Source organism: Dipodomys spectabilis, unplaced genomic scaffold (assembly GCF_019054845.1).
Source record: "Dipodomys spectabilis isolate Male_0828 unplaced genomic scaffold, ASM1905484v1 ptg000095l, whole genome shotgun sequence".
Classification (NCBI taxonomy): Eukaryota; Metazoa; Chordata; class Mammalia; order Rodentia; family Heteromyidae; genus Dipodomys; species Dipodomys spectabilis.
Window position 1 is genome coordinate 20,662,303 of NW_024870772.1, and position 22,863 is coordinate 20,685,165.

At 40.3% G+C, this 22,863-nt stretch overlaps 1 protein-coding gene across 3 annotated transcripts in view; it reads right to left on the reverse strand.

The window, feature by feature from the left end:
- Positions 1-5,109: 5,109 nt before the first annotated feature.
- Positions 5,110-22,863, reverse strand: part of Tsc22d1 (TSC22 domain family member 1) — a 90,398-nt gene continuing 72,644 nt past the window's right edge. Inside the window, exons 1-3 of one of the 3 annotated variants that reach the window (XM_042685700.1) lie at positions 9,081-9,105; positions 8,009-8,060; positions 5,110-6,482 (exon numbers count right to left, since the gene is read on the reverse strand). In XM_042685700.1, the coding sequence (XP_042541634.1) occupies positions 6,225-6,482; positions 8,009-8,011 (261 nt within the window). In that variant the 5' untranslated portion in view covers positions 8,012-8,060; positions 9,081-9,105 and the 3' untranslated portion in view covers positions 5,110-6,224. Of the gene's footprint in view, positions 6,483-8,008; positions 8,061-8,460; positions 8,803-9,080; positions 9,106-22,863 lie in introns of those variants that run through there. The other 2 variants (XM_042685699.1, XM_042685697.1) reach the window with 2 other exon arrangements.

Sequence of the window (22,863 nt, forward strand, 5' to 3'; positions counted from 1 at the left end):
ACACTTGACTTTAGCAGGCCAATTCTCACTGCATAGCATTTTTCTAAACTCTTAGGAAAACATTTCATTCCCACTGCATAGGGTGGCAATTGTTTTTTAATAATTATGCCAACTTCTTTTTATGTTGTTTTACAGCTTCTTCAAAGTCAACCTCAAGATTTTTTACATTTAAATATGTTTTATCCATCTATTTGCTGGCTCTGATATACACTACTTTAATCTGTTAATGTAGGGTTATATTGCATTGTAATATTTCATATATTCCACATATGAAGGTAATGAGTATCTAATAGATACTTGTTTCTTGTTCTCTTACAATGGTCCCAGGTAGTTCCAGGTTGGGGAGATGAGGGCAGGGTGCTGTTCCACTCATGCATTCAGGGTCCCAGTCTAGTAAGGCTGTGCTAATAACTTGCAGTTGTTTTTCAAAATGATTGTAGTTTTCACCTGGTTGACTAGAGGGGGGAAAGAGCATGTCTGATTGCCCATTAACTCTTATGATGCAGGCCTGAAATGACAAGACAGCTTTTTTCTCTACCTTCTTTGGCAAGAATTCAATTCAATAGCACGAGTTTAACCCAGCTGCAAGGGAGTCTAGGAAATGCCAGCTGTATATCAACAAGGAGATCTTTTTTTTTTTTTTTTTGGTGTGTGCACCAGTCCTGGGACTTGAACTCAAGGCCAGGCATTGTCCCTGAGCTTTTTCATTCAAGGTCATACTCTACCACTTGAGCCACAATTCCACTCTTGGCTTTTAGCTGGTTAACTGGAAATACAAGACTTGCAGATTTTCTTGCTGAGGTTGGCTTTGAACTAGATCCTCAGATATCAGCCTCTTGAGTAGTTAGGATTACAAGTATGAGCCACCTGGGTTATGAACACAGCTGTCTTTTAAGGCAAATTATTTAGTTCATTTTCTGGTGAAACTTACCTTATGTAATATTAATCAATATTAACTTGAATCACTTCACCACTGTTCCTTCTGAAATGAACATTTGGTTTTGTTTCCTGAGTTCCTTTAATAGCCCGGTTAAATAGGTAGCATTTCCTCAAAGCAGGATGACATATACAACATTTCACAGTTGACTGCAGAAATGTGTGCTAGAAAATTGCATTACACTTGCTCAGAATTTCCAATGATAATATATATTCCATTTAAAATTATCTGCACTAGCTAAGCATGGTGGCTCATGACTATAATCCCATCTTTGGGAAGCTGAGGCAGGAGAATCATGAGTTCCAGGGCTAGTCTGGGCTATTTAAGTGAGATTCTTTCTCCAAACACTATTAGTATAAAAATAATCTGATTCAGGGCTGGGAAGGTGGCTCAGTGGTAGAGCGCTTGCCTTGCATGCCTGAGGCCCTGGGTTCGATTCCTCAGCACCACATGAGCAAAAAGAAAAAAGCAGGAAGTGGCGCTGTGGCTCAAGTGGTAGAGCGCTAGCCTTGAGCTGAAGAACTGAGGGACAGTGCCCAGGCCCAGAGTTCAGGCCCTACTACCGGACCCCCCCCAAAAAAATCTGATTCATAAATACATAAATATACTCAATCTGTTCCGACAGGTGGTTTGAAGTCACTGTAGACTAAGAGACCAACTCTTGGCATTTTTCTTTAAGGACATAGAATACAATGGTCTTAGGATGACCAACTCTACCAGCTTGCCTGGAAAGGTTCCCAGGAAGTTGGACCTAAAGTCCCCAGCAAACTAGGACAAGTTGATTCCAGTTTAGATCCCATTTCATCTTCTACGTGGCTACACAGATACATTATTTTCCCCCCTCTCCTTGGAGTTAGGTATACCCATGGGATTCAGGGTTTGTAAATGGCTGAGGTGAGCCAACTTCCAAATTGCCCCACAAGAAAACTACTCTTGGTAACCTGCTTTATACCTTCCCCTTCCGCTGATGAAATGGTACTCTGTCACTATCGGAGTGACAGCCTGTGTCCTAAAATGACTGAAATAGAGAAAGCAGCCTGCTGGAACTACTAACCTGGAACCACTTAGATATGAAAGGAAGGGTGCCTTTCTGTCCATCTCCAAAATCACATTTCCTCTCTTCCTTTCCTCTCTTCTCCCTTTCTTTGTGATATTGGGGTTTGAACTCAGGGGTCTCATGCAAGCTAGGCTGGTGCTTTGCCACTTGAGCCATACTTCCAGTCCTGGGGGTTTTTGCTAGTTCTTTTGGAAATGGACTCTAGTGAACTTTTCTGCTTGGGCTGGCCTCAAATCACAATCCTTCTAATCTCAGCCACCCAAGTAGCTAGGATTATAGGCTTGAGCCACTAATGCCCAGTCTATTTTTCTTACATGTGTTTTCATATTAAAATTTAAACAGCCACCATTATCCAATGTGAAACCAAGAACTATTTGAAAATAATGTCACTACAGCTTTATTTTAGGAAAAAAAATCTAAAACTAAACCAACATAAAAAAAATGAATGACTCAGAATTTAGATCAGTGGCTAACCCTCTTTGAAAACTTGCTCTGAACCCATCCTTGTGCTTACCACTTTCCAGCACAAGCTTACACCTCACCCCTCTGGCACAGAGATAGCACACCACCATTTTAAAAGGGAGGAAGCAGATCAAGAGGAAAGACCAAAAGGAAACAGACTCCAACAAGCTACTTGTCCAGGGTCACTAAACCAGAAAGTGGAAGAACTATGATTAAAACCATGGGAATTTTGGTCAAAGAAGTTAAATAGCCAACACATCACATATACACACCCCTCTCTCCAAAGTCAGAAGAATGAAATAAAGCTACTAAAGGGCAGAGGATGCCTTGTCATATCTGTGGCAGGACAGAACCATGGTATTCTATCTGATCCTTGTGCAGATGAGAAAGCAGGTCTGAAGGGTTCCATTCCTTGTCCAAAGGTCAAGCAGCTACTTCCTGTAGGGCCCGGGCAGACAGGACAGCCAGATCCAATCTCTCAACTCCATGTGCTTCCACATTGATGCAAGTACCTTCCCAAACAGTCTGCATTTCCAGGCCATTTTATCTAAGAATGGGAGGAAATTTCATTCTTTTCTGCCTCGGTTTCAAATCTTAATTGCATTATTGCATGCAGAATGGATTTGAAGTGGACATCTAGAATCAGTGATATTGTCAGGTCAAACTTGGCAGCGTCAGCTCCTTATTTTACACAATGCAAGTGAGTCAGTAGTGACTACTGAAATTGCATTTTCATTTCTAATTTGTGTTCTAATAAAATTTTACATATTTCTTGGGGAAATTTATAAAGTTCATCCTGGCAAGGCAAACTGATCATAGAATGAAAAATAAGATTTTTTTTTCCCTTTGAAGTATGCAAAAGTGAAATCACAGACTTACAGAATTCTAAGTAGAAAGAAAGGCAATGATTAAGATCATGTATACATCCTTGTTTCTCCTTCACTGCGCATAGGTCTCTTCCTCAGCAGTTGGTGATGTCATGAACATCCAGTGCTCTTATAACATTCCTTTCCTTTTGGAAACTGTGCCTGCTCTAACATAAGTGTGATACAATCAATTATATAACAACCCACAGGCTAATAGTAGCAAAATGTCTTTGTAAAATTCATGTTAAATAGATCTAAGTGTAAGTCAATCAGTTAACATATGTTTGGTAATTACAAAAATGAGGGAAATACATGAAAAACATCTTTATTCTTAAATCAGGTGCGGGAGGCTCATATCTAGCTACTCAGGAGGCTGAGACCTGAGGATCAAGACTCAAAGCCAGTTTGGGCGAAGTCCCTAAGACTCTTATTAAATCATCAAAAAGTGGAGGTATAGGTCAAGTGATAGAGCCCCAACCTTGAGCAAAAAAAGCCAAGGAAGAATGTGAGGTCTGAGTTCAAGCCCTAGTAGTCACAAAAAATTGAAAAAAAAATTCACTTTATTTCACATACGTCCAAGTACTAAAATTCCATGGGAGTTTTTCATAGAATACCTTTCAGAAGCCTATTAAATAAGGGAGACAGATTTAAAAATATTCATCATAACTAAGGAATTTCATTTAAAACCAAAGATAAAATGGATAGGAATTTCAGTTTTCTAGTTTTCTTTTTAAAGAAAACATAATCACTACCTAAATATTCCTTGAAGTTACTCAACCAAGTACCTCATCTAAATAACGACTATAACAATACAACTAATATCTATCTAAACAGCTAATATGACAAGTTTTCCAAGTCCTCTCCAAATTCCCTAAGCATTTTTATTGGCAATGTCCATCTGTCTATGGTAGTCCATACTTGACTACTTCAACCTTCCTCTTTGTAACACATCAACAATTGTTTTCAGGATCTCTGCTGTCCCATTTACCTCTCAATCTTCCTTCTACCAGCTCTATGTCAGATAAACAATGTAGAAATTTAAGTCCTTGCCCCACAGGACATACGTGAGCCTTAGAGCTTGAGCATGCCCCATTTCCCAGAGGGCAAAGGCTTGGACAGATGATAAAGCTGTTCCTCTGTTGGTTTGCTGGCCATCAGTGCTCCTACAGTAGACTGGGAGACCTCAGGCTCAGTCTTATTTGTTTTAGTCTTATTTGTTTTGACCAATTCAGTCTTACAGAATTAACTAGGAGTCATTAACTCCCCTGATTATCAGGTCCTACTTCAAATACAGTACTGGAATCCCATGGAATAATGTCTTGCTTGGACAAAAAAAAAACCAAAAAACAAAAAACTGTCCCAAGAGCTACAAGCTCATTTTACCCTAGGAAAGACATCCTAACCCAAAGTGAAAATGGAATTCAACTACTCTAATCTCCATCTTTTGGTGGTAACTGGGACTATACCCAGTATAAGGCTTATTCCCTCTTAGTTCAAGATTAGGGTTTCAGGACTCATACTTTTAAAGCCATTGAAGAATTTAAGACCTTATCTTTTAATTCTCAGCTCACAGGGTAAAGCAACTTGTTCAAGTCATGCAATAGTTAAAAATTGAATCATCCCTCCACTTTTCTCTTATCTTAACAATTTGAATATTGGTTTCCTCTTACTTTTAAAGCATGCTTCAGGCGTCCCTTTAAAATTTTATTTGCTGAACCATTTTTCAATTTTTTCTTTGGAGTTACAGAAATGGCTTCAATTATATTAACACTGTAATGTGAAAACACTTGTTTATCAACATTTTATATGCTTTATTGAAAGTTGACAAGTACAACAGTTAAATACAGTGACACCTTACAACTGTGTAGAGAACATGCACAGAAACATATGCATATAACTACTATACAGGTAATATGCAGAAACTCCTACTGGGAAATCCACTCATTACCTAGGACTGATCATTATTCCAAGTATTCAACCAGCTCAATGGAAAGACTTCAGTGAACAGGGATTCACTTCAGGATATTCAGCAGCTACATTTCAAAATACACAAAGTGACTAAACTGTGCCAAATTCTTAAAAATTTCTTCAGGTGTGATTTTTTTTGTCATATCGCAGTTTTTATGTTGATCTCTCTAGAAAAGACAATCCACACCTCTTCAGACAGCCAATGAAACATCTAAATTTCAATCTGTACAACCTAAATAGTAGTTACAGTCCTCTATTGTACAAAATAGTTACACTACATACACAAATATACAATAAGCAAAACAACCTTCATAGTAAGATAGCCTAGGTCCCAGCTACCTGTCACCGTTTGTCATTAATAGTTTTGTGTCATTCGATGTTTCAGAAAAGAGGCACAGTACTATTTTGTTGTTTTTTTATGGACTTTGGTGACAGTCGTCAACTTGTACAATGACTGCATCCACCCTCATTTTAGTTTGTCTCTGGCCTCTCTTTTAGTTCCTCATGGGGGAGGAGACCACAGAGCCCAAAGTCCAGGAGGAACCCCACACTTCCTAGCCCCATGGAGCACAAGTTGCAGGCAGCAGAGAGGACTGTTGGAAGGGGGTAGGCAGCAAGGAGGGGATGGAAAGGCACACAGCTCCTCAGCATCAATTAAACCATTCCTCAGGTATCTGCCAAGCTGCACAGGAAACATCCATTCTAATTCTCTGATTAACCTTTAATTCACCCAACTAGTAAATTTCTTCAAGCCAAAAGCGTATGAGTGTTTAATACTGGAAAGAAGAGATAATGGCATGTGTCAGTCTCACGTCTCTTTTGCAGCGAGCAATGAGATGGGTGACTGTGGAGGCGGATTCTCCCTAGCACATCTTCTCGGTCTGTTCAGTTCTGACAGCAGCAGCCAGTTCTGCATTCTGCGGGGCATAGGCGGCTATGCGGTTGGTCCTGAGCCCTGGGACGCTGGCTGGGCGGGGGGCTGTGTGGTCCCCTGTGGCTGCGTGGTAGCAGGAGGGGAGCCAGTCTGCAGCTGGGCCTGAAACTGGGCGAGCTGCTCAGGACTGGCCAGTGTCTTCAGCAGATTGTTTTCCTGCTCCAGCTGGGAATTTTTCTCTATTAGTTCTTTGATTTGCTCTTTCAAAACCTCCACTTCCTCTCTAACTGCGTACATCAAATGGCTTTTCACCAGATCCTGAAAGGAAGACGAAAAGAAAGGATTTAACTTACTAGAGAGGACTGACTTTACTATCTCCTGTTCTCTTCATTTCTAAAGCATTAATATTCCTTTTTACGTACGTCTAACTATATATTCTGTCTTCCAGGTTCATGAAAAGCACTGGAGACATCGGAGTAGAATCACAACTGCACAATACTTTGGGTCAATGTGTAAGTGATGAAGCTAAAAGTCCTTATTTCTGAGCTGAGCGCCGCCGGTGGCTCACGCCCTGGAATCCTAGCTACTCGGGAGGCTGAGATCGGAGGATCGCGGTTCAAAGCCAGCCCGGGCAGGAAACTCCGTGAGACTCCTATCTCCAATAAACCACTAGAAACCCGGAAGTGGCGCTGTGGCTCACAAGTGGTCGAGCGCTCGCCTCGAGTTAAAGAGCTCAGGGGCAGCGCCCAGACCCCGAGATCAAGCCCCACGACCGACAGAATCTTACTTCCCTGTAGAAACCAGCCAGGAAAGCACAGTCCACTTTTTTTCTATCCAGATGGCAACCTACGCCGGGGCTCCAGGGGTCAGCCCTCCGGCAGGGCCGGGCTGGACTGGCAGTCCAGCCGGCAGGGCCCGAGGCTGCTTCCCCGCCGCCAAGTCCCCGCCCAGGCCGGCTCCCGCCTCCCGCCTGCCTCCCTCCCTCCCTCCCTCCCCCAGCACCGGCTGCAGCCAGTTCCTACCGAGCGTGCTGCCGCATTTCCTTCCCTCACCCCCTCACCCCCCTCCCTTTCGAGATTAAGCTGACATCACAGAAACCGGGCAGACGTCGCGGCCAATGGAAGGCCGAGTTATTTATAGCTCCGAATTAAAGGTTCAGAGTTTGCCTAGCAACAGTGGGCAGAGAATCCCGTGAGAAGAGCCACAGGCGCTGCTCCAATAACAAAGAACGGCCGAGGCGGAAATAAAAAATAGGGAGAAATCCAGGCGCAGAACGGCAATTCCAAACTTTTCTCCTCGTGTCCTTCGGGGTGCAGCGCCACGGAGCGGGGGGGGGGGGGGGGGGGGGTGCGGTGTGTGTGCGTGTGTGTGCGCGCGCGAGGGCGGTCTTGGAAGGCCCTTCTCCGAGTTCCCCACTCCCCGGGTCCTCCTTCCTCCCCGCTCTCTAGTGGAACCCTGGGATTACAGGTAAAGCCACATCCCCGAAGACTGCTGAGGACCCACGGACGGGGAGCTGGGCCCGGCACAGCCCCACCACAAAGGGGTAGAGCCAGAAAAGGTCCTGCTGAGAGGCGAAACCCTTCGGGCAAAGGGGGGGGCGGTGGGCAGTTAAAACCTCCAGGGCCTCTTCTCCGCCCACCCCGGGGTGGGCAGCCATGGGATGGGGCAGCCACGGGATGCGGCTGCCCGCCGGCAGGCAGAGGAGAGCACCGGCATCTCTGAATGTGCGGCGGCGAGCCCCCGCACGCCCAGCCAGCCCAGGGACCCGCGGGTTCCATCCCCAGGCAGCCGGCTTTTTGTACCGTGCCCACGGTTAGCACAGATGATTTGTAATGAGTACATACCATAGCTTGCTCGATTTTGTTGTCGATAGCTACCACACTTGCACCAGAGGAGCTGGAGAAGAGAAAGGATAAAGATAAATCATCGATAAATGGATAGTTTTTCTTCCCCCCCCCCCCCATTCGCCGATTTTACGGCTATCACTGTTTTGGATGTTTTTCAAGCTATGAAATATATAATCCTCCAGAAAATACCAGCCACTCTCTCACTAATGGATATCCAGGCATTTCCCTATTTTAGTGAACCACAAAGAGCTAAATTACATAATGTGGGAAAGCCTGTTCTCTGGCCAGACCCGTGAAAATAAGGCTATTCTGAACGTTTCCAAAAGCAAATCCATGTCACAGTAATCCCCTAGCAATGGACAAAGGAATTCGCCTGGCTATCTTTTTACCTGCATCATTACAAGGTTCTCCTGGATAAATGTAAAGAAACTATCCCAGACAACATTTACCTATTGTCAAGTCTCACAGAGGCGTTTTCAGTTCCCAGCAAGGATGACAAGAAAGAGATTGAAAAATGTCTCAGTTGGTAAACTCCTAGATCCATCGCCACTGGTCTACACCATTGGGATTTCATGCAATTGCAGCCAAAAACACCCGCGTGGAAAAAAGAGGGAACACGGGCAGCCTTGCTTGAGCCGGCTAAAACCTGCTAGCCTTCTGCAGCCAAGGAGGGAGCGGAGACAGCAGGCTTCCTTTAAAGAAAGGCAGCGTCTAGGGTCTGGCGATCGGGAGATGGAATCCCAGAGCAGCTCAGACCTCCACTCCGCTGCCGCCGGCTGCACTCGCTCCGGACCGGCTCGGGTCCCCGGGAACATATAGGCGGGGAGGAGCCGCGCCGATTGGCCCGCGCCGATTGGCCCGCCCTCCGCCCCTCGCTCCGGCCTCCCCCGCCCGACGTCTCCAGTCCCGCTGGCTGCCGGCGGGCCGGCTAGGCCACGTTGGGGGCTGGGCGCGGGCCGCCTCGGCCTCCACCGCTTGGGAACGCAGGACCACCGCCTCTACGGAGAGGAAAGTGAGGAGGGGGAAGAGGGGTCCCTTGGAAGTACCACCTGTGTCCCGCACGGCTTACGTTTATGGGAGCCAGACCCCGGTCTCCCGAGCGGCCGGTCCCCACGGCTGCAGACCGAGAAAGCTTCCTATTTGCAACCAGAACCGTCGGAGCTACTGGGCATGCCCAGTCCCACCGCCTGGGACCAGCAGGAATGAGTGTCTCTGTTTCAGTTATCGGGTGCTTACAGGCAGCAGCAATGGGAGCATTTTACAGGCGGTTTTATTTATAACGATAATAACTATACCGCAAAAATGCTTATTAAAATTCGGATAAATAGTATATGGAAAATTAAAACTTCTTTTAAGATACCTTGACACAACTTTTATCAGTTACTTTTTGAAATAAAATCAAGCAACAACAAAAAAAATTCTTTCGCTAAGCATATAAAATAAAGGATTTTATAGGATGAGACCCTGGGATTATTCCCCAAGTGTCTCCAAGAAAAGTAAGCCTTTAAATTTTACTTCCCTAGCAGTAATTATGCCTTCTATTAACTGCTGGACAAGCCAATCCACAGGTAGAACGCTAAATGATAGCTCTATTTTCACCAAGTTCCTAAGGCAAGTTTTTGGAGGTTAAGTGGCAATTCCTTCAATACTGAACCCTATAAATATTCTATTACACATGTGTTCAAAGCATACAAACTCTGAAGGTATTCTCTTGCCCCATTCACAGGGTACAGAACCAGTTAGGATTCATTGGAGTTCAAAGTTCAGCATTTGCCGGGTATAAATGACTCATGCCTGTAATTCTAACTACTCAGGAGGCTGAGTTCTGAGGATCACGGTTCAAAGAGAGCCCTGGCAGGAGAAATCCCAGAGACTTGTATCTCTAATTAGCCACTAAACTTGGAAGTATAGCTGTGGCTCAAGTGGTAGAACGCTAGCTTTGAGCAAAGAAGAGCTCAGGGACAGCACCCAATTTCAAGCCCCAGTACTAGTACACACACACACACACACACACACACTTACTTCAGCAGTCAAATTCTGCAGGCTCACTTCTACTCCACCTTAGAGTCACACTGACCAAACTCCTTCAACAACCCCAAATCAAGAGATCTAGGTAGAGAATGGCTCAACCTATGACAGAACTGACTGTAGTAATTAAAAACTTGCAAAGAACTATCTATTAGGGTTAGAATTTAATAAACTACAAATACAAGGCTACAAGTTTGCTTGATTATTACACAATACAGTTTGCTGAACACTTGAAAACAAAAATTTAAGCTCTACAATACTGCCCTCTAATGGCAGAATATTATAAAAACAAAAAACAATCCATAGGCATATTTTTGTAGCATCAAAAATAATTCCAACAGAAAATTTGCTTGTAAATTTCATAATTTCATGACTGTAAACATACCCTACCTTCCTACATACTTACATGCACACATGTACACTTCTGCTAAATAAATGTTCTCTTTCTAAGACATCTTTTCCTAAACTGACATCAGTTCTTTTAGACAGTCTTTGAAGCTGATCCACCATTGAAAGCCAGGTCTTTAGTTTTAGAAACTGTTGCAAGGGTGGGGTAAGTTCTTAAAGGGCCAATTAGATATTCAAAATATTATTCCTAGCCCACCACACCCATACATCTGAACCTTTATGTACTAAATGATTTTGCAGACTTTATATAGCCCAAGGTGGGATGTTAGGAGTAACCAAATGTGATCAATGTTTAAGGCAATCCTCTTTTGGGTTAAAACAAAAGTAGAGGGCAGGGAATGTGGCTTAGTGGTAGAATGCTTGCCTAGCATTCATGAAGCCCTGGGTTCAATTCCTCAGTACTACATAAGCAGAAAAAGCCAGAAGTGGTGCCGTGGTTCAAGTGGTAAAATGCTAACATTGAGCACAGAGAGGTTCAGGGACAGAGCCCAGGCCCTTAGTTCAAGCCCAAGGACAGGCAAAACAACACAAACCCAAAGTATAACAATATATAACAAGATTCCTTTTCATTATAAGGTCATGTTGGGCTTTTGTGCTGCAGGTATATGATTCAAGTGTAGAGCACCTGCCTAGTAAAGAGTACAAGGTCCTGAGTTCAACCTCAGTATCTGTAAAAAATAAATAATAACATTGTAAACATATAGCTAATGTATATTAGGTGACATAAACCTTCTCGGAGATATTCATTCTTTAAGTGAAAGGAACACAGTAAGTGGAAGTTTAAAGTTAGAGTTAAGTCTACAGGCATGTGGTGCCCATGTCCACACATTCTAAATAGCATTATTACTAACTACTTGATATTTTGAATGTTAAACATATTTCTGAAACTCTCAATAGTCCACTTGCATATTTTAACAATGCCAACTCCAGATGAAAGGGTATTGAATTCTGTCTTCAGTTATGAAAGAGTTTTTTAAAAAAAAGACTTTAAGGTCATATGAAGAAGTAAATCTAGGACTGGAGATGGAGGTAAGTGGTAAAGTACTTGCCTAGCATGAACAATGTCCTGGGTTTATCCTGAATACTGTAAAGGGTAGGGGGTGTAGGAGGGAGAACCACCTAAAATTCCCAGTTGGCATTTTAAAAGCTTACTGAATTAACAGAATTCTATTTTTTCACATTGTTCTTGAACATAAAGAGATAAGTTATGTTTTTATTTCAATCTTTTCAGCTGCCCACCCTCTGAAGCAAAGAAGCAAATAGAAGCAACTAGAGTCTCTCTTTAGTTATATATATTGAGAAACATTTTGGTTATTTTCAATACTTTGTATTCCTTCTAATTTTTTAAAAATAAAATTACAAGAAAGATCATTGGATATGAGAGAGAGAGAGAAAGAGAGAGAGAGAGAGAGAGAGAGAGAGAGAATATACTTCTGGGGATTTACTGAGACAGGATATGCAACCAAAAATGATGAGAAATTTATTATTTCCCTATCTTTAATGAACTAGACTCCCTTAAAATTGAATTTGTATGTGAAACTAAGAAAACAGTTTTTTTAAGAAAAAAGAGCTAAAGGATTGGAAGGAAGGAATGGAGGTAAAGGCTGTAGAAATAACCCAGTGGGTCAGAAGCACAAATGGTTGGAAGTACTTAGAAAGCTTTTTCTATCTGCCAGACCACTTTGTAAATCTTGTTCCTAAGCAGGTATCAGCAAAGACTTGCTGATAGGGTGGGAAAGGCTCTGAAAAGCCTGAATAAAACAAGCCACTTTCACTCACTGGGAAGAGGATAAGGTCTCTTGGCTGAGTAATGTGAAAGACAGCAGAAAGGTTGGCCATGTGAGATTGGGGGCATTTGGCTGTTGTCTGCCAATGGATTCCATTTCATTGACTGATGAATCTTGGTATCAAACATGGAGAAGGATAGAACTATAGAGGCAGGCCTGTGTATTCACCAAAGCTGATCTGATTCAGCCAACAGTACTAGTAACTTCCAAGGAAACAGATAAGGTGGGTCACTCACTCCACACTTAGCCAAATCACAGACGTTTAGGGACTCCCAGGTCACCTCCTCTTAAATATGGTTACCTGGTTAAGCCAATAAAACCACAAGATTGCCTGCTAAAGAAAATGCGATGCATATACAACAAAATATACAACTATTAGAAAAGAATAAAATCTTACCATTTGCAACATGAGTGGAACTGGAGGATATTTTATTAAACAAAATAGGCCAGAGACAGGAAGACAAATACTTCTTGATCTCACTTGTATGTACAATCTAAAATAGTTGATCTCACAAAAGTAGAGTAGAACAGTGATTAAGAGCTAGGGTGGTGGGGAGAGAGAAAGATGGGAGGGATGTTGGTCAAAGGCTATCTAATCACAAGACAGGAGGAATAGGTTCAAGAGATCTCTTGTATACAGCATAGTAATTTCAGTTAGTGATGACAGTGTTCTTTTGAAAATGCTGAGAGGATGTTAGGTATTTCATTAAAATGTTAATTAGGTGAAGTAATGCATTTGTTAAATAGCTAGAGTAATTATCTAGATAAATACTTCAGCTAAGTACTTATCCATAACACGTACATGAACTTCAAAACAATGTTATATCAATGAATTCATATTAATTTTATGTCAACTCAAATATAAATAAATCAAAATATGTTTAGAAAGAAAAATGAGGAAAAGGCTTTTAACCTGAAATTCTAACTGATCATAGACCTAAATATAAAATCTCAAAACTATAAATCTCCTATAAGAAAATGTAAGAAAAAGGAGAGGGTGAAGGGGCTGGTGTACATGACTGAAGTACTTCATATGCAAGGATGAAATAGAATGATAAACCCACTGAAGGTTATTTGAAGAGGAGAATAAGAAAAGAGCAATAGAGGGAATGAATTTGATAGAAGTACATTTTAGGCACACATAGACATATTACAATGAAACCTCTTTCTATAATACATGGTAATAAAAGAGTAAAAGGAAAAAGAAAACAAGAAATAATTTACTGCTTGGTTATCAATGATTTCTTAAGATAAGACAGCAAAAGCATGATCCATGAAAAAAATTCAAGCAAATTAGACTTAACAAAATGTAGAAGACTTGGGCTGGGAAGTTGGCTCAGTGGTAGAGTGCTTGCCTCGCATGTATGAGGCCCTGGGTTCGATTCCTCAGCACCACATAAGCAGAAAAAAGCCACTAGTGGTGCTGTGACTCAAGTAGCCTTGAGCTGAAAAGCTGAGGGACAGCACCCAGGCCCAGAGTTCAGCCCCTACGACCGACAAACAAACAAACAAACAAACAAATAAATAAGTAGAAGTCTGTTCTTTGAATATAATTCTACAAGAATATTGCAAGTCATATAACTGATAAAAGGCATAAAGAACTCAAAATATAATAGCTAGATAATAGGCAAATGAGCAAACACTTAAGAGAAAACTTTGAATTTTATCAAAGTAAATCTCTTATGAAGTATATATGGACAGTAAGCAAATGGGAAATGCTAAACATTATTAATCATTACAGACATGTAAACTAAAACTATATAAGATACCATTACAGAATACAGAATAACTCAAGTTATTAACTCAAAAGAAATAAAAACATGTAATCACCAAAGTCTACTGTGGATTTATCACAATTATACCAAACTGGAAACAACCCAAATAACATTGAAATGAAAAATTGATAAACCATGATACATCCATATAACAAACTACTACTACTCAGCAATAAAAAAGAAATGAAACACTAATACACATAACAGAATGAATGAATCTCAAATATACTGTAGTATACTAGGAAGAATGGGTGTAAAAAAGAAACTCCTATTTTTTTTTCTACTTTATTCTACTGACCTTTATATATGTATACACTTTCTTTCTATTGTAGGAAAGAAATCACATCATGGGAATTCTATTTCAACTCTTTAAATATACAATCAATTCAGTAGGATTAAGTATGTTTATATTGTTATAAACCAGAAATCCAGAATTTTTACATCTTGTGGAAATAAAAAAGATCCAAACAACTTGCCATCTCCCCTTCTTGCAGCCCCTGGTAACTGCCATTCCACCTTCTGTTTATATAAACTTGACTAGATGTCTAGACATGTGACCTTGAAAACATTAAAAATATTTTAAAGAATAAGCAAAAAAGTAAAAGAAGTACTACTAAAGACATAAACCAAAGATATGTGTATCTCCACAGTAAAAGACATTAAATGCTTATTTTACAATCAATTAATTATTCTATGATCATAGAAAGTAAATTGCTGAACTTAAACTTTAAACTACCATTTTGCTTCATTCTCAAAGCTGTTACATTTGACTATTAATCTGCAAAAGAAGTAACAGCTATATTGATGTTACTGGCATCCCTATGTCCCATTCGTGCAAAAAGACAGAAAATAAATATTTGCTTTAAGTATGAAAATTAAAAAAATTCTAGCAAGGTGCCAGTAAATTTTTCATGTTTATTTTTATACCTATATCCAGTACATGTTTCTCTAAAAGTATATCTTTTCTGTGTTTTTCTCTAACATTTATGATAGCTAATTATTAGAATTCTAAAAACAACCTTTAATTCTCTCATGGCTGTTTGTATATTCCTTTTTCTCGTTGCCTTATTTAATGAAACCATTTCTGAATACACACATGCTGAAAGACTCAACATTCTCTCCCCACCCGACCCTGATCCTCCTGTTTCAAAGACAGTGAGAAACACTTTGCTCAAGAGGACAGCTGCAGTGGGAGTTCTGTAGCCAGGGCAGGAGATGAGACAACTCTCTCCATGCCTCTAAGCAAGAGGATTCAAATGGCAAATATGGTTTTATTTTTCATCTTCACAAGAATAATCATTCCGCAGCCCAATTTCTCCATGAACACCACTTCTGCTAAATAGTGGTGCTGATTATGAAAATCAAGAGCTATGGACAAAAAAGGGAACACAGATTTAGAACCTAAATGATATTCTATATTAAAATCTGAAGAAGTGTCCCAATTATGGTTTTCTATTTCAAAACCTCATGCCATGGGAGGGAGATGGAAGGGTTAGGAAAAAAAGGAAGGCAAGAGGGGTGCTTAAGAGAGTAACAGAAGGGTAAGTATGATCCAGATACATTCTACGCATGTGTGGAAATGTCATGATGAAACTTCTATGTTCTTCTATATATATTAATATATGCTAATAAAAATAAAAATCAATATTTATGTTTTAGATAAAATGAAGCTCAGAGATGATTTAATTCCAGCAGACTTATTCTTAGGCTTGGAAATGGCTACTCAAAGACAAATCTGTGTCCAGGTTTTACTTAATTAATTGTAAGACGGGGCATAGAGATAACTTCTCATTCAATACACTGTGCTCTAGAAACACAGACCAGAAATTTCAGATCCACATACAGAGATCTAAAACTTAAGAATATTAGAACTAGAAGGGTAAAAAGATCATAAGGTGCCAACCACTGCTGATCTCAATGCAACCACAATAATCATCTCAAACCACCCATTGTACAGAAACCAGCTGGGAGACTGTCTAAAAACCAAATCAAGGTCCAGAAGTGGTATATGAGCCTCACAAACTGGTACAAGGTATCTAGGTCTAGTTTAGGTGATAATAGTGAGCTCTTGGTGAGCTGATTCTCTAGCTGTTAGGATACGAAACAGGCTGACTGGGCATCAAGTTATAACTATTTATAAAGTCAGGTAAATATTCATAGGATTAGGTAAAATTACTTCAGAAATATGCAGGAAAGAAATAATGGAACCAATAGATCACATCCCCTAGAGCAGTTATTTGGCTTGGCAAAAACATGTACTTTATGTAGGTCTAGTATTCACTATAGAAAATAACTGAGCTTGAACTACTTTTCAGGAGTCTTCCCTGAGACAGGAGTCTTTTGGGTAAAAGCCAGCACAGTGGTCATTTCATATGAAGGAAGCAGAAAAGAAATTGATAGATCAGATCTATCAATGGTTTTCTAGAGAATCTTAATGGTTTTCTAGAGAACCTCCAATGGCCCATTGAACAGAAAAACAGCTGTAACCAACACCAAGAAGCAGAACATTACAACTTGGGTACACAGACACCTGCCTCTTTCCTTCCTACCTGTCTCCCAACCCTAGTGGGTGAACTGCTTAATGAGAAGAGAGAGGGGATGCATGTGAAATTCAAACAAGGCCCCTACCAAGGGCCAAAAGCCAGACTTGGCTTTTTTTCCTTTTCAGGGAAAGAGTAAGCAGAGAAAAGAGGTTCAATACTGACATTAAAGTCAAACTTCAAAAGGAAGACAAAAAACAAAAAACTGAGTGGAGGGTGATGGAAATGGATTGACAGGCTAGCAAGGGAGGTGCCACCAGGGTAAAAGGGAGATTCATCAGCTCACTTATTAGTTGTCAGAAGAAGTTAAACCATGAAATATTTATTCTCCCCAATGAATGGAGACACTAAGAAAACAGATGTGAAAAAAATCCAGAAGAATGCAACATAAAGCCAACAATGAGCTATATGAGGTATACCCTGGGTGGCCTGTAGGGACCATCACTTGTCTTTCTCAAGACATCGGATCACAAACAGCAGTTGTGCCTGAGGAGGACACCTCTGTCTGACATCCAGGATACATCAGGGTACTTACCCAGGAAAGAGGGTAGAGTCTAGAAGGCAGACTTGTAAGCAATAATTACAGGGCAAACTAAGAAGTATGATCACTTATGGCAGGTGCCAGCCATAAGAACCCAGGAGGAGGAAACTGAGGGCAGGGGAGGAAAGGGGGTTTGGAAGGAAAGTCTCACAAAAGGATTTCCTCCTAAATTAAATCTTAAGATCGAAAAACATGAGAATAAACACATGAAGGAAAACAAACAGCACATCCAAACAGCGGTAGGAGGTCAAAGCATTTTTGTGGAAAGGGCCTGAGACGTAGGGACACTTGAAAGGACTGCAGAATGGTGGGAAATGAAGGAAGAGTATTCATTCAGAGATCTTCCAGCCCCATTCCAATCTTGAAAATAATGTTAAGGTATTTGAAATGTACCCCATAGCACATTAACCCCAGGCAATAGTAAAAATTCTGGGGGAAAAGAGGAGCCAGAAAACTTTAACTGGAGCAAACTATCTAATATCAACACTGCCTGCAGGGAAAGGGTGCAGTGGGGAGTCTGCCCAGCTCTGGCAGACAGCCTCCCAGTAAGAGGGAGGACAAAAACACGACCAAGAGCCCAGTCTTATAAGGATCTCCGCTCACAGTGAAAGGGAGAAGTGTTTTAATAGCAGCCAGGTTTACAATAATCATTTCAATTGCATCTACTACTTTAATAAATAAGACTACACACACACATATACACACACACACACACACACACACACACACACACACACACACACGGCTGGGGGTGTGTCTCATGTGGTAGCATGGTCCAGGTCCTAGATTCAATCCCCAGTAGCACCGAAAAAAAAAAAAATCTCTACATCTTTCTATATATCATATAGAAGCCTTTACATAGTAGGAATAATTGAGATCAGTGACACCTGTATTCGCCATCACATAAAGGAACAAGAACTTAATGAAGCACCTGGTTTTAAAATGCTTTGTAATATACTTTCAAAATATACTGGCAATAGAAAATGGCAATACAAAGTACATCACAGTAGTCTCATTTAATCTTTTATGAAACTAGCAGAGCAGATTTTGCCCAACAAAATGCAGAGGCAATAACATATTTCTAATAAGCCTCTCAGTCATTTATGCTCAAATTTAGCCAACATTTAAGATATTCATACCCTAGCCCACAGACCTTTAGTTATATGGACCATTTACCCCGGCAAATCATTTAAAAGCCTGCAAACAACAGTGAATACAAATTGAACATGAAGATCTAAATAAACACATATCATACATAATATCAATGTATATAGACAGAATTTAAACATTCATTGTGAACTATAAAATATTAAAAGTTATTTAAAGTATTTTATCTGGATCTTAAAAAAATATATAAACCAGGCGTAATAGTCAAAGAACATATATAAACCAGGCATAATAGTCTACCACAGTAATCCCTAGAAAAGCTAAGGACCAAAAATTCCAGGCCAGCCTGGATTATATGGGTAAACTCTGTTTTAACCAACAGACAAAAAAAAAAAAGTATAAAAAAAATTAGGCTGGGGTGGGGGCAGTGGTGTAGCTCAGTGGCAGAGCACTTTTCTACCATGCATGAGGCTTGGGTTCAATCTCACAGCACTGGGGAAAAAAGGAAGAGAATAGTTTAAAAAGTTACAAAGCTATAGGAGAACAAAAAGTAAGAACAAAGCACCATATGTCAGTCCACTGAAATGATGTGTCTAGAATTTTTTTTAATGTTCATCTTTGAGAAAGCTGAAAGCTAATGTATAATTACAACCAATTTGATGCAGGCTACCTAAAATCACTAAGAGCTTGAGAAACAAAAAATCATTTATACATGTTGTTCTTTTCAATGCCACTGGCTAGCTATGTACTAAATTGTTTAGTCCTTCCTTCCATCTGAATTAATCTGAATTCTAATTCTGACCTAAAAAAAAACCTAGTTTTATTATATTTCTCACACATTCATTCAAAGAGGCCAATTTTACTTACAAAAGTAACAAAAGCATCTATGTATAAGCACAAGGGAAAAATAAATGGGCATAAAACCATATGACATTTCCTGAAATTATAAATTTTAGTACAAAGTCCATGGAAACTTCTGTTTGGGTTTTTGAGATAGGGTATCCATATAGGGAAGGCTAGGCTGGTCTGAAATTCCCAATCCTCCTGCCTCAGTCTTTTGGATGGAAAACTTCTTTTTTTTTTTTTTTTTGCCAGTCCTGTGCTTGAACTCTGGGCCTGGCCACTGTCCCTGAACTTCTTTTTTTGCTCAAGGCTAGCACTCTCCCACTTGAGCCACAAGCGCCACTTCTGGCTTTTTCTGTGTATGTGGTACTGCGGAATCGAACCCAGGGCTTCATGCATGCTAGGTGAGCACTCTGCCTCTGAGCCACATTCCCAGCCCTGGAAAACTTCTTTTAAATGTGGTAATTCTTTCATATGTACATATCAAATTTGACTGGATATATTCACAAACTTCACACACGTGTATTACTTGTCAGTCTGTCCAGGATGATAGAAAAAGTGATCATGATGGTTTATGCATTTAGCCTTAGCTAAACTGCAGCTCTGTGGCTATACGCTTGGTACTGACTTAATAGTGAAGGTGACCACTCAGCCTATTAGTATAACACTGTGCACTTGGACTTGGATGGGCCAGTGCAAATAAAATCACATAAACGGTTGGATTTCTAGAGTTTTACAAAGAAAGTACTACTGTCTTTTAATATTTAAATGATTGTCTAAATCATTTTGATTAGGGAATGTCATAAAAATATTTACAATTAGTGTTTATTTACTATTAAGATAAAGGAGAAAAAGGCTTAAAGAAACTCTATCTGCAATATAAATATAGTAATGCAAAACATTGTCAAAGAATACTACAATGATGGATCAAATAACAAAAGCAAAGGAAAACCAGACTTTTCCATACAGTTTACTGTGCCAATTGGTATTTCACATGTATATATCTCACATTTTCATATTCCAAATATACCAACAATTTAACATGCCTACCTATGCACAGGATATTCAAAATATGTTAAAGTGAATTCATGTTTATAAACAAAAGAAACTAGGGAGTTATGTACATTCACCAAAAATAAATAGGCAGTATGAAAAACACATGCTAACTGAAAGAAAAGATGAAGGACTATTACAGATCCTAGGATGACAACTATAAGACAAATGTGTAACCAACAGCTAGCCTTTAAGATGGCTCCAATGATCCTTCTTTCCTGGTACCTACACATGTGAGCAGTGTTGACCTGAGAAAAATGCTGAACAAGCGATGGTGTGTGGTGTCTAAGTACAGGCTTCAATTGCATCTTCTTTGAACACACTCTCCTATTGTGTCCTATAGCCCAGCCCTTGTGCGGCCCTGTGGAGAGTTCTATGTGGCAAAAAACTGACAAGCTTCCTGCCAAGAGCCAGTATCCTCTCCAGCCATGACAGTGGGCCATCTTGGAAGGACCTTCCAGGCCCAGTATCAGGTCTGCATGTGATGTAGCCCCAGCTGGTATCTTGACTGTCACCCCTTGAGAGATCTTGAGCCAGAACCATCAAGCTAAGCTACTCCCAAATTCCTGACCCTCAGACATTAAGATAATAAATCCTATTGTTGTCTAATGATACGGAACTTCATGGTAATGGTTACATAGCAACACAGACAATATGTATTTTAAAAGCTATGCATAAACCATCATTGTTAAAACATGACTTTTAACAAAGCCAACAGTGTTTCTTCCTTTAACTTATTCAGCTTTCCCTTAGATTATATATAGTACTTTCATCATTCCATTTTTACAAAGGACATTCACTGCACATATCACTCCTACCATTTTCTTTAGAGAAGTTTTCTCTAAGCCATCCACTCACTGATCAAATGCCATCTTTGGCCTCATGGAACTCACAATCTGGTAGTAAAGAAAGATCCTAAGTAACATCACATCTATCTATGTATCTAATCAATGCATCCATCCACCTACCTCTCTCCCTCTTTTCCTCCCTCCTTCCCTCCCTCCCTTCCTTCCCTTTGCTAAATCACACATTTCTGGGTGGCAAATTAATTCTTTCCAGAGGCTAATTGATTAGTAAATGAAAAAATGATGTCAGTTTAACACAAAAGTTGCACAGGGTCACAGAATACGTGGAAGAGAAAGCTTTTAGTCCCCCTGCTAGAGTAGCAGCAATTGCCCTTTCGTTTGCATATAACAAAACTTAATGACCAAATTTAAAGGCAAGCATCCACTGGCAGTTCCTGCTGGGTTACACAAGGACCTACACCCAACCTCTAAGCAGTGCACTGGCTTGGAGCCCCAGGACCACCCCTGTGTTAGCTCAACGACTGCAACCTGTGCTCTAGGAGTATGTTGCTGGCATTTAATTCTGTTTCTGTGTACTTTTAATATCTACCATTAGAGCTTGCAGTTATATGGAGCTGGCACCATTTTCTTTTTCCTGAGTGCTCTATGAAGCTATGCAGGTTTTGTGGCTACTCCTAGCTCTCCCCCGCCCCCAGTAATATTTTTAGCACACAATTTTACAGGAACAGAAGGTGTACAGAAATATATACATTTTGGCATATAAGAAATGTTTGCATTCTTAAGGGAATTTTTATAGTCCTAGGGCAGTAAGTAATAGAGGACCTTGACCTAACATGGGAAATGTGGAAATGACAAGAGAAAAATATGAACAGAGATAGGAATACAAGGGCTCCCAGGAAACATTTTGTCCTTATTGACCCCAAAGCATTGCTGGAGTAGGCAAGTTACATTTACTTCAGATGCATGAAGCATTGCTTTGTAGCAGGGCATGGAAGGGTATGACAGTGATGAGACTAAGTCAGAAGCCCTCAACCTTGGCTCAATTTTGGCATCAAGAAGGAAGCTTTTCAAAAATAGATGCTCAGGAGGGAAGAAGTAACACTGTCCAAAAAGAAATATATTCTTTAACTGACTTATGTAACTGTAACCCCTCTGTCTGTATATTACCTTTATAATAACAATATAAATAAATAAAAACAGATGTTCAGGCCAATCCCTTCAAGATTCTGATTTAAGGGTTTTGTGTGGGTGACTTAAATGGGAAGCCAAGGATACAAACCACTAGATCAGCCACAATCAGAGGACTGGAAAATAGGTCTTGAGCGGAAGGGAAGGGGGAGGGAAGGAGGAGCACAACAAAAGTAAAACAGAAACAAAACACACATCTGATCTTATTTATCCATAAAAACACCTGCAATTTTGATGGGCATAGTGCTCCTGTAATCTTTTTTTTTTTAATATTTTAAGCTTTTTAAATTCTATTATCTTTAAGTGGTTGTACAAAGAAGTTCCCATTCTACAAAACAGTATATGAATACAAAGTGTCTGAGAACATTGTCACCCTGTAATTTTAACCTATAACCTGTAACCCTGCCTAACCTGTGGGCCAGAAAAAGAGGATTCAGTTTGAGGCTAGCTTGAGCAAAAAAAAGGTTCATGAGACTCCATCTCAAGTAGTGTCTGTTAATGACCACAGGCAAAGAGTGAGTACCAAGAACAACGCGTACAAATGGAAACTTCTAGATGAGACAGTCTGAAGGGCTGGTACCTAACTAAGGACTAGGACCTCTATTCTTCAATTCACTGAGAGGGGACCTTAGAATGGGAGTAAGGAGGATGGAAGCTGAAAGCTAGTTTTGGAGGGATTTAAGTGGATTTAAGCATTCCATTTAAGACTTAACACATTCAACCAGCACCTGCCATGTAAAAATTTCTTGAGGGGTCAAAATAAAAGGTAAAAATGC